The 19456-nt window shown below is 45.8% G+C and overlaps 1 protein-coding gene across 1 annotated transcript in view; it reads right to left on the minus strand.

The window, feature by feature from the left end:
- Positions 1–14048, minus strand: part of Tnn (tenascin N) — a 62681-nt gene extending 48633 nt beyond the window's left edge. The window contains exons 1-5 of the mRNA XM_026787630.1: positions 13640–14048; positions 12252–12626; positions 11286–11549; positions 6968–7153; positions 5505–5594 (exon numbers count right to left, since the gene is read on the minus strand). Coding sequence (XP_026643431.1) covers positions 5505–5594; positions 6968–7153; positions 11286–11549; positions 12252–12626; positions 13640–14048 — 1324 coding nt within the window. The remainder of the gene's footprint in view (positions 1–5504; positions 5595–6967; positions 7154–11285; positions 11550–12251; positions 12627–13639) is intronic.
- Positions 14049–19456: the final 5408 nt, after the last annotated feature.

Here is a 19456-nt window from a genome sequence, read left to right on the forward strand (position 1 = left end):
TTTATCTGCATGTGTCTGATGGGAGACTAAACTGGGATGGGAAAGCTTGCTACCTTTGTCTTCACGCTGGGCCTGTCCTCTCTGTGGCTTTACCCTTTGGGTCAGATTCCACTCTGCACTGCATGTAGACATGCTGACCATTTGAGAAATGCTTTGTTCAAGCTTATACTGCAGGATGATAACTTGACTTAGACCTTGCTAAGTATCTCTTCTTCCTCCAAGGTTAAAAATATATATACCAGATGGTACACGGACACAACAGACCATGAAGAGGAGGAACCAGGGTATCTGAATGACAGTAGCACACTTCATTAAAGACTTTCTCTCCCTCATCATGCTTATCCTATGTCTGTTACTCCTCAACCCTCTAGACTCCAGGGTAAATTACAAGGAAAACTCCAATTTCTTCATTCTTCAGTCACTTTCTCTGTAGTACTTGTCTTCCCAACATGGTGGGTTTTTTTTTCCCGTTTTGGGATAAGATTCCAGACCTGACTTAGGTAACAATTGAGCCAAAAGCCTAAATAAATAAATACATACATAAATGTATACACATAAATAAATAAATAAATAAATAAATAAATAAATAAATGAATGAATGAATGAATAAATAAGTCTTTGTTATGGATACCAGAAAAGAAAAATCAGTCTAGTTCTATATCTAGAACAGCTTTAAATGTGTAAGTTTAACCACAGAAGTCCCGCTAGAGATTAGAACTCAGTAATTTCTGCCTCCTTCCCCTCCCCTTTCTTGCAACTCTTCAACAACGTAAACTTGCAGGGAAATCCTCACAAAGCTGTGACCCCTAACTATTCACAGGACAGAACAAGGGTGGCAATCAGATGCTGACATCCGAAAAGGCAAGGCAGACCTCATAGATGGACCCCACACACTCACAAAATGCCACATTGCATGAAGCCAGCGCCGCAAGACCAAAACCTCCCTGTCTGCCAAGAGGGGATATGGGGATCATTAAACTGTTTTTTCCACACAGCAAAATCTTCCAGTAGCCACAGTGGTGGGCCAAATCCTAGACGAGTTACAGCTGTAGCCCCAGATGCAGATCAGGAGTCTCCAACCTGGCCCCAACAAGGAGGCGCGGCTACAACTTCCCACGTCCTGGACACTGGGGGTGGGGTCCTCATCGGCTCTGTCAGCCTTGTCTTTTTTATGATAGTAGTTTGATAAAAAGAATGGCTGAAGAGGAGGAGGGAAGAAGAAGTAAAGGAAATGAATCTGTTAGCACATTTGAGTGAAACTAACCATAAGGCCTTTCCCCCTTCTTCGTGCTACATAGAAACCTTGACCTAAATCTAGTCACTGCCCAGGGCCACTTTTGTCAACTTGTAAGCTGTCAGAAGTACTAATACCAACTCATCCAGAGCAATAGACGCTGCTCTCTCTCTCTCTCTTTCTCTCTCTTGATTTTTATTGAGCTCTACATTGACGCTACTCTTTCTGCATATGCTCCACGCTACATAACCCTGAAGCAGGATAGGAAGATAGGGAAATTAAGGGGAGGTGGGAAGGCAAAGGTTCCGTCACCACATACCCCCATTGTAAAGACTGCATAGAAACACTGTCACTTTTCCTGGGAGATATATGAAGCAGAACACTTAAAACAACTAATCAGCCATGTTTAAGAACAAAATGTTAGTGGCCTTTGAGTTTGCCACATCAGGATTTTTATCATAAACCTGTACTTTTTTGGTGTGTGGGGGGAAACCTAAAAAAATGTTGTGAATAGAGCTGACAGTCAAAAAGAGGTCTTGATAAAGAGGTTTTGAACTTCTTCTACCTTTTCGACGGAAACTTTCCTTCTCAGCACTCCCTGTGCTCACTCATGAACCTGAAGAATACACTCATAAACCACCCTATAATCTCACTGACAGGTACGTCTTGGGTTAAAAATAAGTATATTAGAACACTTTAATTCGCCTTTTTAATTTTAGATTTTTCAATTTAGATACAGATCTTGTCCTTTGACCAATCTGACTTCAGAATCCTTCATAGATGTTGTCAAATGCTTGTTATTCTCTGTCCCTTGAGAAGCCTGTACCTATGCCTTGAGTATATACCACCATTTCCTTCCTAACCACTGTTTTCCGTCCTAAACCCTAATTGTCCTTCATTGCTTTGTCCTCAAATTCTTTTTTTTAATTAATTTATTTATTTATTAAAGATTTCTGCCTCCTCCCCGCCATCGCCTCCCATTTCCCTCCCCCTCCCCCTGATCAAGTCCCCCTCCCTCATCAGCTCGAAGAGCAATCAGGGTTCCCTGACTTGTGGTTCTGCAGCGTATTTCAAGGTCCTGACTGTAGCAGAGCAGAGGTCCCTGGGAGAACTCAAGAGGCAGAGCTGTTGATGTGGAGTTACAATGTGGGTATCTACTGCTGCCAATGATTAATTCAATCTCTTACCTATTGTCAGTGCATTCAGTGTTTAGTACGTACATTTCCCTTCCCAGAATTTTATAAATATATTCCTGACTCCATATCCCATGCGCATATCTCGATTGCTATTTAGCTTTGTTGCCAATAGTCAAAGGAACTTGTCCAAGAACCTGGTCAGGCTTTTACTTTGTTTTGCTTCTGTCAAGCAGCTGTAACAGCTCAATAAACTCTTATTTGGAGACCCTTCGGCTTTATGAGTTTGGGTTTAACAAGTTCCGCTGGCTGACTTGCTAAGTGGGAAATAACTGAACTACATTCTTCCCTCCCTGCCTGTGCATGTGCTGTCCTTAAACTTAGGTACTCTTTTTCATTTTGTGAGGTGCGAAACATTTGGAGAACACAAATCTTTTCATCTCCTAAATTAACTAATAGTCTTAACCAGGCCTGAGATTATTTCCTGGCCTCAGAAACCATAGAATCGTTTTCTTTTTTCTTTTAGTAGGGCACATACCATAGATTTATTTGCAATCCAATAAAGCATCTCATCCTGATTTTAGGATATAATTGACAATAAAAAGCACTTCTCGGATGCTAATAGTCTAGTTGGGATAATATACTTGAAAGGTTAACTACCAACTCAATGGCACATGCAATTAATTGCTGTAAGAACTCAGAGACTGTGACATTTAATGTGACTATGAAAGGCTTTAGTCAAGAAGTAGAAGTTGGGCCACCAGGATTGGCTGACTTGTAGTTGACTTGCAGGCCAGTGAGGGTGGATCTGCGTCTCCATCCCCCATCCCTACTCCCACCCCAGGAACATTAGGAAGGGAAGCTTCACAATTGACTTCCTTGATGTTTAAAATAACATGAAAAGATGGAGGTATCAGGGCTCCTTACATCCATTAAGGAAAAGCAAGCTCCCCTGGTCAAGGAAGGGAAGCTGAGTTTCACCTCTCTTCTTGGATATTCTGGGTGGAGACACTGCCATTCTGATCTGCTGGAAAGATTAGGACATGCTATTGTCTCTCTCCCAAAAGTTAATCCACTGGAGACCAAACGTTTAGCCACAGGCAAGGGACATGAACACATGATAGGGCGATGAAATGGATAATTATCCCCTTAACGCAATAGTGTACTTATCAGCTCTACCAAGCATGCTTGCTGTTTCGAGTTCAGACTTAAAAAGAAATACTTTTCCTTTTTTTTTTTTTTTTTTTGATACTAACCAAAATCTGAAGTGTGCTTTTCCCAACATTCTGGGCTTTCTCACTCTGAAGCATCGCCCCACCCCCTACCATACAGCTACTTGCCAGCCTACACTACCACACCACTGAGCAAGCAGCTCTTTTAGACCCTAACTCACATCTCCACCTCTTCCCCACCCATCTCCTTCCATGGCTGCTGAGGTTTTTGTTTCCAATTCTAATAAGAGAGTTTTCCAGTTCCCTTCTGAATCCATTTTTAAATTCTGACCCGTCAGCCTTGGGATCTTTTATTATTTTTTAACCATTTATTCATTTTATTTTTTGTGTGTATGAGTGTTTTGCTTACATCCCTATGTGCATCACATGTGTGCTTGGTGCTCAAGAAAGTCAGAAGAGGGTGTTGGATCTAGAAGTGGAGTTCTGGATGGTTGTAAACCACCATGTGGGTTTGGGGAATTAAACCCAGGTCCTGTACAAGAGCAACAAGTGACCTCTCACTTGTTGGGATCTAACACTACTTCTAGTAGGTACTATCAGAAGTGAATTGATTTGTACAATACCCAGTCGGTATCTGATGGAGAAGCTTAGTGCATGTGGAAAACAAGCACACACACACACACACACACACACACACACACACACACACACTTACACTTTAATGACCAAATGTTGTATATTGTGTTGATTGTATAAGAGGAGAAAACTTATTAATCTCTCACAGAAGGGTCAAATAAGAAGCACTTTGCCTCTGTAGCTAAGCTCCAATGTTTAAATGGGAACATCTTTCTTTCAAACCCAACTCGGCCATTTCCTGGCTGGGTGATCCTGGTCTTCACTCCTTTGAGTCTAAGTTTTCTTATGCATAGGACCTAGAAATAATAGTAATAGCTCATCCATAGACTGGCTTGAGAACTAAATGACAAAACCCATGAAAAATGTCCAGGGAATTTGCTGCCTGGCACATAGCAAACTTTCGATTGATCTCTAACTTCTCAGTCAAGCCATAGAGAAAGCTCTCAGAAGCAAGGGAAGTATTTACCACTTTCTGACTCACTCAAATATCTCAGCAACCATTTAGGCAGACTAACCCAGTCCATCTTGTCTGGGTCATAAATTAAATTACATCTCTTCCTTTATAATTGCAAAGGTCTCTAACCCTTCCATACGCCAACCGTCTCATAGGAAACAAAACTTGTTCATTCAACCCTCACACTGCTTCATCCTCATTATTACATTACTCCACCTACTTACTTCTAAGACTGAACTGGAAAGAATTAAGCCACTTTTTAAACTAAAACTCAAAACTGAAGGATTCCTTTTTTGCAGGCTCCAAGTATCAGCCTTTTCCAGAGCCCAATCTGCGTGGGCAGAAGCACAATCACTGCAGGAGGCTCACAGTTCAAGATGTACTTAAGCCTACAATGTTTTCAAGTTCCATTCTGGCTGGTAAAGGCTGCATAACCTCTTATAAATATTCTCACAGAAAAATGCTAACTATATCATGATTCCGTGTGACAGACGGCCTTAACCATCATTTCCCATTTCAAAGCAGACTGCTTGGATGTTGACATTATGAAAAACTACAAATACAACAGGAAAAATAATCTAGACCAGCTGTCCTTGGGGAATGCACTTCTGCACACATCCTAAGTCTCTCGAGACAATAATTCAGTGATTGAAACAATTGAAATCAGAAGACAAGTGTCACGCATACTATCTCCCCTGGACTCCAAGATCCCAGGAAGAGTTTCCCATGGCAAGAAAACAAAGGGAAACAGGAGAAATTTGCCTCTGTTCTTCTGCCCATCCAGAAAGTCAGAGAATCTCTCCATGGAAATCCTGGAATTGTCACCCAGAGAACAGAAAAAAATCAAGAATGTGAAATGGGTTGAACTTCCATACCCGTCCTGCCATTCAGGAGAATCGGCTTCCCCTCCAGGCCACCTCTCATGGGAACAACTGTGATCTTATATTCTGTTCCAGGCTGCAGACCTAGAGAAAAGAAGCCAATGTGTGTATGTGAAGACAGGCTCCGAACCCCACGCCCGCACAGCTTTGACCTGGGCTCTCTTAAGGAGGTAAGATTTATGCTGATCCCCAAACTTGCCAGGAGAGGCAGATAATCAGCCCTGGATCAGTAGAACGTGAAAGGGTGGGGATCAAGTGGCACAAAGTCCTTGGGTCTCCTGTTCTTTGTTGACTATTGAGTACTTACTTCCTGATTTTATTTATAGTCCAAATGTTTTCCAGCTCCTAACAACCAGATTCCCTCCAAACTTGTTCTTATAATAGAAGGAAAAGGAGGAATCTGGCCGAAGTTATCTCGCTGTGGAAACAACTGGAGTGGTTGTTCCTCATGACACAACTGCTCAGACTCCACTGGCAACATGGAGACAAACAGTTGCTTGTACGAAGCCCATATGCTCATTCTCCTCCCCACAAACAGGGAGAGCTGCAAGCTCTTCTCTCAGAAAGAAACTGAGGGAGTAGGCAGCAGAGTGAGGACCCAGAGTATGGACCACAAAGCTGGGGATCCTTCACTGGAATGGACTTCTTCTAATGACCTGTGTCCATCTTGATACTCATGACTGTGTATCACATAATATCACTTTTCTAAAAGGGCCTTGGAAAGTATAGAGACTCCGAGTATTACAAAGTTTGGCACATCCCAGACTTTCCTGAGAGCCAGTAACATTAGTTCAATCATCTAAGAAGGGATTCCTACCCTTTGCCTAACAAAACCTTTCTCATCATAGTACTCAGCAATATATATATATATGCATATATACATAATTCAATAATATATATGTATATTTATATATACAGATTATAGCTAGATAGATATCTCCCTTCCCACCCTACTCCCCTACAATATTCCTCCAAAAGAAGTACCTGTACAACATCAAATACATCCTAAAATATATACTTTTTTTTTCAGCATGTGGTTCTATTGAACTTGTCCATATTGGGCTTCATGATCTAAGTTGATGAGGATGACTGACCAGGTCTCTTCCTCAAGAGGGCACCAGATCACATTACAGATGGTGTGAGCCACCATGTGGTTGCTGGGAATTGAACTTAGGACCTTTGGAAGAGCAGTGCTCTTAACCACTGAGCCTTCTCTCCTGCCCCAAATACACATAGGGCCTCAAAAACTCTGCTGATAGGAATGACACTTTAGAAGTAGACAGTTTAAGAAGTGTCCTGGGGTTCCAGTCCTGAAATGCTGGCAGAGACATCATGCTCTGGGAGCAGGCTTGCACCTAGGTATCTAGATTCTAGATCCCTAAGACCCAGTGCACACCACCTCCCTTCACCATAGCTTCTGCAGCCAGCATCTAGAATCTCCCAATGTAGACTCTTACCAGTGATGTCATATCTACTCTTGGGATCACGGCTCTTAGGCACAGTGACCTCAGCAACTTCCTGTCCTGTTAAGGGGCCATACCGAAGCTTGTAATAGTCCACCTCAGTCAGCGGGTTCTCCCACTCCACATCAAGGGACGTCTCTGTCTCTTCATTTACCCAGGCAGTGCCCACCACAGCAAGATCTAGGACAAAGATCAGAGAAGACAAGCGAAAAGGGTTGAACACAGAGACCACACATGTCTGAAATAGGCCATTGGCCACTAAGTCAGCTCCCTTCCTTGACACACTGAGAGCTGGCTTCAGCCCCAGGGCAGTCTTTAACAGGGGTCTTAGAGCTCCCCAGGCAGCAGCTGGATGTTAGTCTTGAGGTTTTCCACAAAAGGCAGAGTCTTCGTAGGAAGATCCCACGCTTCATCCCACTATGTTCCACACATCCCACCTTCCCACACAGACTCTGACCAAGCTGGAGCTGCTTCCCTCAGGTCAGCACCTGCAGTACCCAGCCTGGGGTTCAGCTGCTCTGAACTGGTGTTCTCCCTGTGGCTACTGAGCCCCTGTCCTTAGCAATTAGCCATGGGAATAGATGCATGTAAAGCTGGGGCAATTCATTTCAAATTTTCAATATATTACATTTCTAATAGAGCCAGATTCTTCCTCTAACTCCCAAGTTAGAGCTCAGATGCACTACAGATTAACCCAAGGCAAAACTACAAAGCAGGTGATTTTTAATTAGGTCTGTCTCTGTATCCTTCCTGAACTGTCTATCAAATTCTACTACTTTCACAAGGTCCCCAGTGTGCTCATGATGCCACACGGCCCTGTCCTGTAAAGAACATTCATCATATGACTTTGTTCATAGTGAAACGCAGGGGGTTAAACATCTGCCCTGCCACTTAGAAAGAAAAGCATAAAATTATAATACAAAGGAATGGCACACTAAGCAAAGACCTTTGGGGAGGGGCAACTCAGGACTTCTGTGAAGACTTAGAACTGCAACAGCTGTACCCCAGGTTGATAGAGATCGCTCTTAAAGTCTGAGGCAGAGAAAAACAACTTCCAAGACTCCCAGCCTTGCCCCCTTCCAAGGTCATGTTGCCTTAGCTTGGAGGCACTTTCATCCATTCTGACTGACCTCTTGTCAAGGATATAAGACAAGGAACTTTCGTATTAGGCAGAGTATAAACTCAGTTATCTCAAGATCCCTCAGCTCTGAATATCTGTGATTCTTTCTTCTATAGACAAGGAACTCTTCAGAGCCTTTCTTCTCACCTACAGCTCCTACCTGCTGGCCCCAGGTTCTGTTCTGAGACTTCTTTCAAAGAGGGAACCCCCCTAGTGAAAAGGCAACAGGGAAGTGACCAAGGTGACTGCAGGATTGTGGAAGACATCCTACATGACTTAAGAGAATTGGGGGATTCACAAATTAAAAAAATTTAAAAAAAAAAAAAGGCAGCAAGGACTTAAGGAGAATGTTCAAGATGGGAGTGTTAGAAAGTTAAAACTCCCCCGAGGGGCAGGGAAGATAGGTTTGAACTTGAATAGTTTAGACAGAAAGACAAACTTCACAGTAGTGAGGTAGCAAGGTTTTACAAGTCTTCAGAGGAAGACTCTAAGAAGGTTTGCTAAGGCTTTCCACCAGATGTTCCTGCCCTCTCCTGGGAGTCTCAGCGCTGTCCTGCCTGTGGCAGATGCAGATGCAGCTGCAGACAAGGCAGCTGCAGAAAATGCAGCTGCAGACAAGGCAGCTGCAGAAAATGCAGCTGCAGACAAAAGCAACCCCTACTGTTAGACATTGGCCTGGCTCTCGCAGCTGTACTCAGCAGTCTTCCGTGCTCATAAACCATTTCACAGAGCATTAGCATTAGTCAAGGACACTCGGCCAGCACGCAAGATTGAGACAAAAACAAAGCCATCCTATGACTGTGTCTGAACACAGACAAAAGCAAGACTATTGTCCACAGAAGTGACAAAATGTTCCCCCTCCTGACTAACAGGCAACACAACTACCTCTTTCCAGTCACGGCTCTGGTTGCCTCTGGTGAGCTCTCACTCTGGAGAAAATCCCCTAAGATGCTCAATCACAGAATTGCCCCCCACTTCTTTATAGCATCCCCAACAAAGCAAAGCCCTGCGCTCCCCGTTATCTAATTGAACCCCTGGTCTAGAGCCAGTCCCTCCTTGCATTCTTGCTGAGACGCTGCTGGAGCTCTCCAGGATGGATTTCTTCCTAGGAGGAATGAACAGATGCAACCTGTCCAGCTGCAGGGGTGTTTCTAGTGACCCCCGAAAAGGCCCGCCCTAAAACTGCCACATCTCTCCCAGCCATTCAACACTGATCTACTCAAACCTTTTCCTGCCACCGAAATAGGACAGGCAGCCTCTGTTTCCACAAAGACGACTGCATGCCAACATCCTACCCATCTGGATCTTTCCCCCAAGGACTGGGAGTAGGGTGATGGCAGTACATTTTGATCAGCACCTAGAACAGCACCTGGCACACGGTGGCTCCTTGGTGAACAAGTGTTGAGTAAAGGAACAAATCAGAGTCACTGGGACAACTAGATTGATGCAAACTCCCCAAAGTCAATGCCACTTTAAGAATATTCATGAAAAACTAGATTTCTAGAGAGTGTTAGCTGCCAGGCAGCCACAAGGTGTAGTTCCTACCCCACACTTCGGGGAAAACAGCCACCCTTTTAAATGACTTAACATAATTTCAAAATTCTTTTGTTTTGAAATGGGTCTCACTGTGTAGCTCAAGCTGGCCTGGGGCTAGTGATCCTTCTGTATCTGGCTCCTGGGGGCTAGGATGACAGACATGTGCCACTATAGTTGGCTCAAAGTCACTTTATTGGTGGTGGTGATGATGGTGCAGGTGGTGGTTTTGCAATTAAAGGCCATTAAAGCAACTAACGAGGATCCAGTCAAAATAGGTCCAGACAGTCTGAGTCATTCATTGGCGTTATAATACTACATTCTTTGCACGGAATGGCTAATATTAGCCACTGCATATGTTCATGGTGTGTGTGTATACATACACGGGTGCATTTTCACATGTGTGTGGAGGCCAGAGGACAACCTCAGGGGGTTGTTTCTCAAGAACTGTCCACCTTGTTTTTCTGAGACAGGCTCTCTCATTGGTCTGGAGCTCACTGAGCAGGCTAGGGCTGACTGACCGGAGATCCACCTGCTCTCCATCCCCAGCATGAGGATTACAAATAGTTATTGTGCTCATTTTGTAACATGTCTTCTAGGAACTAAACTCAAGTTCCTGGCCTTTTTGTTTGTTTGCTTGTTTGTTTGTTTTAGCCTGCTCAGGAATGTGTTCATCTTTACATGTGATGGTAATTTTTCCTTTATCAATATGTTTCTGATACCTCCCTACCTCCACTTTCTTTGTTTGGGAAAGAAGACTGCTTTGAGAGTTAGTCCCAGAGCTCTCCTTACTTGCTACAAGTAATAAATCCGTCTACTCTTAATTCCCTGGATGTTCACCAAGAGATGAGCTATTGCACTTAGTGACATAAGCAGCCATGTTCATCCCTCCCATCATTTCAGTGTTACTTGGTGACACAGTGGAGACCTGTCCTTCAAGCCAGTCTCCTGCCCTCTCCTTGCTCTGTGTCCAGGACTCCACCCTGTTCTGTGTCCCAGGTTTTTGTCTCTGTGAATTACGTCTTCCAGTTTGGTTTCAGCCAGAAGGAATCAGCAATAGATTGGAGAACAGAAAAGAGCTCAAGCCATTGATTCTTTTACTCTCCCAGCAGGGGTGCCGCAGACTGCCTGTATCCCTCTATCAGCATTCCCTATTTGGGCGGCCTTTCCTACAGCTTCCCCTGGGCCGGTGTACCAACGCCCACCCTGTCCTTCGAGCTAGAATGATTGCTGCTAGACCTTGAGGGTTCAGCTACCCAAATACTGCCCATACCTCTGTAAACAAGTCTGTAAAGCTGAATCTACCTGCTCCAGGAAACTTCAACCACTTCTCACCCAGCCCTATTTGAACTTGCTGAATGATCTCAAAAGCTCAGTAAGGAGCCAACAATTCGCTTTTTGGCTACTTGTATGGGAGTGTGGGGGCAACTAGACCTTCCTGGTCTCCCGGAAACAGGAGACCTCTTGAGACTCAGTCCATCAGGTTTCCATTGCTGGCTTGAAGGACTCAGGAATCCGAAAGAGGGCCACAGAGAAGTAGGTGGCTTCTCTAGCACCCAGGACCTCAGCTGCTGTTTTTAGACTCCAAGTTAGGGCAATCAAGAGCAGAGCATTTGTGGGGAAAGCAGGAGAAACCTGGAGTGTCTGGCTGTGTCTCACCTGTGGTAGCAAGTAGATGCTGAGGACTGCTGGAAATGTCCTTCTTCACATTGCGCAGGGTGACTATGTATTTGGTGCCAGGCAGCAGGCCAGTGATGTCGTAGGTATGCTGTTCCTTGGGCACCTGGACCTGCTTTGTATCCTGCTCCTTCCCCAGGGGATAGTAGCTGAGCAGGTAGTGGTCCACCTCACTGGAGGGCTCCCAGCTCACCAGCAGGGAATTCTCCGTGCTCTTGAGCAGCTGCAGGCCCTGAGGAGCCACCACTGCAAGCGGAACAGGAACAAGAGGTGAAGGTGGAGAGGGTGATGCTGGGCTGCCAAGTGAACTAGCACTTATTTACGGCTATAAGGAGGCCTGCGGGATGCAGACCGAGGATCGCGCCATTCTGTACACTGCTCTCCAGGAAGTTCTTGCCTGGTTGCTGACCACTACCACCAGGAGCAGGCCCAGGGGAATTCCTGCAAATGCATATTCTCGATCTCTACCAGGAACTTTTATGTGTTACCAAAAAGTGCCGCGGGACCAGCACTTTATTCTTTTTTGTTTAATTCATTGAAATTTTCATACAAAGGTACAATGTATCTACCACTTCCACCCACCGGGAGGTCCTTCCCTCCTTCCCTCGCTGCTTCTCGCCTCCCACTCTTCTCCCCCTCCCATCTTTCTTTTTGTATATAACTGGTTGAGTCCAGTTAGTGCTCCCTGTATGCATTCCAGTGTGGTGCTCACCAACCTACTACAAGCCACGCCCAGCAGCCATCAATTGTCTAAACTCCTAGAGTAGGGGTGGAACTTGAGGAGCCCCTCACCCACCAGCCAACTCTATTGTCGAGCCCTCCAAAAGGATCGTTATTTAGGTTAACGGGAGAGATTCTCAAGTAAGACATGTAATAAACAGACTTAGGACAACTGAGACCAAGGATCGTGGGAAGGGTGGCCCTCAAAGCGCTTCTACCGGCTCTCACCCTGGGAACAGTCAGGGCCAGTAAAGCCCATCTCGCAGTAACACTCGCCGGTGTCACAGAAGCCATGCCCGCTGCAGTCGCCCGGACAGCGTTGCTCGCTGCAGTCCTCCGCAGTGAAGTCTTCATAGCACTGGCAGACGCCATGCACGCACACACCATGCCCGTTGCAGTCCTGGGGACAGGCGGCGTAGGCGCAGTCGACCCCCACGTAGGGCTGGTCGCACACACAGCGCCCATCCACGCAGCTCCCGTGACCGCTGCAAGCCCCGGGACAGGTGGGCAGTTCACAGTCCACGCCTTCCCAGCCCTGCTCACAGTGGCAGCTGCAGGTCTCGGGGAAGAAGGTCCCATGGCCACTGCAGTGACGGCTCAGATCTGCCAGGAGGGGAGAAACAGGTGAAGGTCACTGGTTAGAGATGATTGACATTTTCTGGATCTTGTGGGGACTCTGTGAGAAAAACACTTTCCACTGGCGTCAAATCTCAGTTTCTCTTTTGTTTGTCTAAAACGCTGCTTCTTGGGTGAAATCACTGGGTCCTTTCCTCTCTGAATGGTGGTGACTAGTGTTTTTCTATAAAGGGACTTTAATTTAAGTGGTCCACATTGATGGTCGGGCTCTAGCCTCAAAGGGGCAGGACTCCAATGGCTCCATATGCAGGTGGAAGGAGCGGGACCAAGCAAGGCTGGTTGTGAACCAAGTCTACAGAAAATAGCCCTGGCTCAATGTTGTTAAGAGCACAGACTGCTCTTCCTAGAGGACCCAGGTTCAATTCCCAGCACCCACATGGCAGCTCACAACTGTCTGTAACTCCAGTTCCAGGGAATCTGACACCCTCACAACAATGTACATAAAATTAAGTAAATTAAAGAAGAAACAAAACATGAAGCTGAGAAAACATCATTCTTTGAAAAAAAAAACATGTACTTTATAACTAATAAAAATGTTTAGTTCTCTGAATTCTTACTATAGGCCAGGACACTAATACACACCTTCTAGTCTCAGAACTGTGATAACTGATAAAATTAGCCTCGTTGGACAACAGTTGGAGAAATTTCACAACACCTTTGGCTTCCCTTCTCCCCTTTCTATACTTACCTCTTGACTAGCAATCAGGCCTGTCAGTAAGACTGTCCTGGGATCTTTCCCTTCTGGTGTCATGAGCCCACGAGGCCAGCCTATCAAACCCTCCCTGCCTGGACTTCCAGATGCCCAATGAGCTGTATCAGTAAATAAACAGCACGGGTGTGTCCTGTACCCCAAGAAAAGCTGACAGTGAGAGGGGCCTGCACCAGGATCTCACAGTACCCGTGAGGCTAGCGGAGAACCTGACACATAGCAGACACTCACTAAATGTTTGTAGAGTGAATACGGGGGGGGGGGATCTCACCAGTAGCTCCCTGGCAGCAGCGGTTGGCACTACACTGCTCCTTCATCTCTGCCATCTCTTCCTCCAGCTTCTTCACCCGGGCCAGCAGGTCCTGGACACTGTCTGCCCAGTCACAGTTCTTCTGTGGAGTCTGAAGACGGATGTTGTGCCTGAAGATGAAGTTCTGCTCCTCCCCAGCCTCCCCGGCTGCCAAGAGTGATGTCCCTTCATCACTGAGGGACTGTGGGTCAGTCTCTACTTGAACCAGAGCTGACTTGGGCACATCGATCTTGTAGGTATGGCTGACGGTGACCTGTTGCTCCTTGTCACTGCAGCCAGGAGACTCCGGAGTAGCTGGGGCTGAAGCCACCAGGAGCACAGAAGCAAGCAGGAGCCCCAGGGGAAAGGCAGAGATCCCCCAGAGACCCATTCTTGGAGAAAGGGATCAGACACTCCAGGAGGCCTAGATCCAGGAAAAGAACACAAGGAAAGCCATGAGGCTTGCTTGGAGGAAAGTGCCCATTTTAGCAGATTCTGAGTCCATACACTGTTCACAGTGCCAGGAAGGGCTTCTATTCACAGTCACCTAAACCAGCCTTTATCACCCTAATCCCTAGTGTCTATAGCAGCCTGAACATTGACCACTTCTTTGATCAACAGCAATAGGAGCACATAGAATGCTTTCTATGTGACAGGAACTATTCTGAGTTTTCACATTTCTAACTCATTCATTCATCACAACAACCCTGTTGTTGACCCCATTGCTTTCTTCATGTGTCTTAGAATTGAGCTTAACCTTGCACATGCTAGGCAAGTGCTCTCATGCTGAACTACATTGATACATACATACATACATACATACACACATATATCTGTAAATATATACATATTTACAGACAGGAACGGAAGCACATTGCAAGTACACAGCTAAGAAGTCATGGGATTTTTTTCTTTCAATGCTGAAGGGAGGATCTTCTGCTTACTGTGCAAGTTTCTATCACTAAGTTACATATACTCCAGCCCAGGAGGAGGATTGGAAACTGCGCGATCTGATTTTCAGGTCCATGCTCACCACCATACCATGTTTTTCTGCACCAATAAGGAGGTAGATGCTGGAGAGGTTGAGCAAGTAGTCCTGGACACCACAGCCAGGAAGGGCAGAGAGCACTCAGACCCAAGTCCACTGTCTCCAAGACTCCACACTTGAACCCACCGATAATAAGCGACACTCTCCAGATAGAATGGTCAGGGGATATCTTACTGTCAGGGTTCCATTAATAAATAGGTGGGAAGCATCTAGGCATCTACTGAAAGTTAGGAGGGTTGGCAAAACCGAGATGAATGGGAAGGGATGGCAGGAAAAGAGATGGATGCCTGACTAGCCAGGAGCAATTTAGAGATTAGCCCTTGGCAGAGATGTGGGTGGAGCCACAAAAACTCCATCCTGGAGTTCGATTAGGTCAGACTGATGCCATAGAGCGAGGCTCATTAAAGCCTCCAACAGAGCAACCGGGCTGCAGCCAGACAGGGCCTCAAGGCTCAGCAGGGGTTCTCTGTCCTAGTGGGCAAAGTAGGAGGTACCAGCAGGGAAAACAGGGAGTCTGGCACTCATGAACAGTTCCTACAAAGGGGTGTGCGTTCAGTACTACAGACACCATCACAGTAACTGAGAGAGCTAACTAATAAAGGTGTCCATTCCCCCTTGTCACATCATACCTCAGAAAGCAACTCGGAAAAGCCAGAACAGTTGTACAAGTTGTGAGAAGAGGACGAACAACATCCAGGCACGCATGCACGCACGCACGCACACACACACACACACACACACACACACACACACACACACACTCTTTCACACTGTGTGGATACCAGCAACCTGAGTGAGGACAAAGGAAAAGCCTTGCACTGCAAGGCACTGAGGTTCTGACAAGGAAAAGGATTTGACTTCACGAAAGTCATTTAATCCCAAAGCATAGAAAAGTTTAGGGATCTGCTTGAGACCTCTGTGAGAAGGCAAAATTGGGAGAGCCACAAAAATGAGTTGGAGGGTAGGAGCCCAACAGAAATATGAACTAGAGATTCATTAAAAAGTTCGTCTCCCTGACAAAGCAACCAAACACAAACTGTCCACTCAAGTCTCAAGCTGGAAGCTGAGGAGCAGCAACCATAACAACTTGCTGCTGAGCATGTGACCACTAACTGCAAGGCCACAGGTTTGGACCCAAGCGAGCAGTGGAGCCTTCACTTCCGTGTGCTCCTGTGCCCACTCAAGCACCTATTGTGGGTATAACAAGACATAAACCATACTCTCCAAAACACCCTCTGGGCAATGATAGAGTCAACAGCACCAACTTCTCTGTTCGCTCCTACCCTCTAGCGCCCCTTCCAGCCCTCTGCTCACTATTCCTGAGCCCTAAATGGAATGCAGATGTTTGTTGTTTTTTTTTTTAAGAAGTTCCTAACAAAAAAAAAAAAAAAAAAAAAAAAGGAACTCCTGCCATAAACCACAGCAAGGCTGTCCAAAACCCCGTCTCCCAGTGTTTGTTTTTGAAGCCTGGAATATGAGAAGCTCAGAAGCTCTTGCAGGAGCCTTCTGTGTCGCCTGTCCTGAATTGTAACAAGATGTCCTAGCTAATCACAGCCTCTCGGGTTGCACATGCTGAGCTCAGATTTTCCTGGGCAGAGTGATTGCTCGAAAGAAGATGGACAGGGGAAATCCTCAGTCTCACACTGTCAAGTGTGAGCAAGAAGGGGAGATGCTGGCTCCGGCTCCAGCTAGTGGGGGGCAGAAAGCCCTTTCTAGCCGAACAGCATGAGGAAGGCATGACTTCATCCTCTGTATTAATATGCAGAGCACACCGCAGACAGTTCTCAGGGTAGGGGAGGGGAACACCAAATTTCACCAAGAAAAATGGCAGATGATACATTTCTGAGTAAAGATGATTCTATGGGGAGGGAGTTTCTGGTGGAAAGTGGGGAAGACGCTGTAGGAATTCATACAGCAAAGGGAATTTATACACAGGAAACCATGGAAACCAAAAGTCCCCCAGGAACTACTGTCTCATGATTGTGGGAGGGGCATTGAGTGGTGTGAGAAGGTAAGGGCCAGTGGCAGGAGTAAATGCTGCCTCTGTGGCCATTCTGAGAAAGTCTTTCACAGGGTTTACTGCTCACCATGACCTAGATGAATGGTCCCCTGGATCAGCCTTGAGACACACCGATGTCACAAGAGTCTATGTTTGTGTGCTCTTTCTTCTTGGTGGCCACAGATACTCCTGTAGCTTTCATTTCTAGCCCAAATGGACCATGTCCAAATCTGAAAACCTATTCCCAGCCCAGATTGCCTGTCAGTTCAGAGATGGCAATTGCTAGGACGATACAGGTCCCTCCTGTTTTCCTAGCCATGTAGCACAGCTTTGGCCAAATATTTTGTAAATTAAATAATAAGGGCCACTAGATTTGTGTGTGTTTATTAGATGGTGTGTACTGGGCCAAATAATTTTAAAACATTGGCTTTAATTAATGCTCAAAATGACGAGAATCAATCAACAATATTCTTTGTCATACACACTCAAATGATGTTAAATAATTGTCAAGGACAGTCAATTAGTCAAGCAACAGAGCTGGGATCACACACCAGGTCTATCCACTGTTAATGTCTGGATTCTCCATCTTTCTGCAATATATACTGTAGATGTGGAAAGAAAAACACCGAATACCCTCTTTCCTGCCATATTTCCTTCGAGAGAGGGCTCTGAAAGGAAGGGAAAAGCCAAGGCACATCAGGTACTCAGCAAAACATCAATAAATCAGCAATGGAAGCCTGAGCCTGCCTGGCCTGTGACCAGTGCAAGCCGATGCTTGGAATGATGAATTGTGGGAAGCCTGAGCCTGCCTGGCCTGTGACCAGTGCAAGCCAATGCTTGGAATGATGAATTGTCCTTCTCTCCCAGACAGCTTAGGTCCCACCACTTCCCACAAGGAGGTAGGAAACAGCTGAGGGTACCAAGACCTCTCTCCACTGGGCTCATGTCAACCAAATCTTAGCAGGAAAGAATGGTCTCTCAGCTGTCAAGGTCTTCTCCCTGGGTCACCTCATTCTCTCCGAATAAAGACACATAGTCTGAGTCAGGAAAAAAATACTACTTACATCAAATAAGCACTTGCCAACTTCTAGCCACTGGCAAAATGCTTCGTACTGAAATTCAAGGCTTTCTCTGCTCCTGCATGACCTCATCCTGCCTAAGAGTTAACCACAAACAAATGAGTGTACCGCTTTGGGTCTTAGAAAAGCTGAATTACGGTGGATTTCCAATAGAGTCACTAAGAAGATATGCTCTCCCCAAATAATAGGGTTGAACCCATTGAACTACGAAGGAGAAATGAAGGAATGGGTGGCTGTGAATGTCCTGAAGCCACGAATTTCATGGCAAACTTCACTCCTCACTCCACTCTTCTTGAGCCTCGTTTGCCGGTGTTCGACAGCCTGGGCCCTGGGCTGTTCTGAATCTTGGGACAAGAGTTCTTGGTCTAGGAAAACAAGTTCTCAGGGAGCTGAACAACCCACGATGGTGTGACCCATCCAGGACATGAGACCTCAGATAACCAATGTCCCCATTTCCCATTCTTCGATATATAAGAGAATCTAGCATAGGAGGCAGCACTCTTTCTGCTAGGCCAGCCTGCAGTTGAGCCAAACTCATACAAACATTCTTACCTGTGGCTGAACTCTCTGAACAGGCATTCCTTACAGGATGAGAGACCAGTCAAGAGCAAAGATGTGGCTTTATATGATATTACATCCTAGACTGTTCCTAGTCCAGTGGGTCTCCCTAATGGGTCCCCAGGAAGAGTTTGTAAGGGCTCTCCAACTCTAGGCAATACCCTTGATCTCTATGTGTTTCCAACCATCGAGGACAGAGGAGACAATGGATGACACACCCAGCCCATCCCTGGAGCTCAGCTACTTTTTCAGGAGTTTCAACAGGCTCATTTTCTTTTATCAACTAAATCTTAACCTGCCTTTTGCAAAAGGTCCAGTGAATGATGATAATGGTAGCTACCGTTTTCTAAACACTTTTTATATATCAGTCTCTATGCTAAGAGCTTTAAAACTGTCTGTGAACAATGGGCAAAGACGGTCATTTATCCCCGTGGGAATGAATTAATTTCTCCCAGGAAGACTTTCCGTTAATCCCCATGGACCAATCCCATTCTAAATGGAAAGATAAAATAGATATAAGATCTAAATTCGGGAGCCTGCTTTTACCAACCCAGTCTCCAGAATGATAAAGTGTTAGTTGTTCTACAATTATCCCAATTCTCCATGGTGGTGATGGACGCCTGATGACACTTGGGCTGCAGGTGAATGCTAATCATGCATAAAGCAAAGTTACAATTCCTCTCTTTAGTTTAATGTGTTTTTCACATACTGAAACAACTTTAAAGTGCCAGCCTCCCATCCAGCTGAAGGGGCAATGCTAACTTCCAAGAATTTACATACCCTCATTGGCTATGCACATATTTAGGTAACAGCTGGTTGGCATCTGCCTGAGCCCTCTGTGGTGGAACAGGCCAAGCTGCTGCCATCAGGAATCAGACCCGATGGCACCGCACCATCCGCTCCCAGACTGGAGGTTCCAGATGCTCCAGCAGAACCTATACCATGATCTCATGTCTGCAGCCAGACCCTATGGGAGCACGGCTCTGGAGTGAGTGATGGGGAGGTAGAGTTTCCATGGCCTGGGCTTCCTCAGGCATCACCTCAGAAAAGTGCCAGCCCACCCTACGTGTCAAACCACGGCGCAGCACTGGCATGGAAGCCAACAGCCACAAGAT

This window comes from Microtus ochrogaster (genome assembly GCF_000317375.1).
Source record: "Microtus ochrogaster isolate Prairie Vole_2 chromosome 6 unlocalized genomic scaffold, MicOch1.0 chr6_random_2, whole genome shotgun sequence".
In the NCBI taxonomy this organism is placed as follows: Eukaryota; Metazoa; Chordata; class Mammalia; order Rodentia; family Cricetidae; genus Microtus; species Microtus ochrogaster.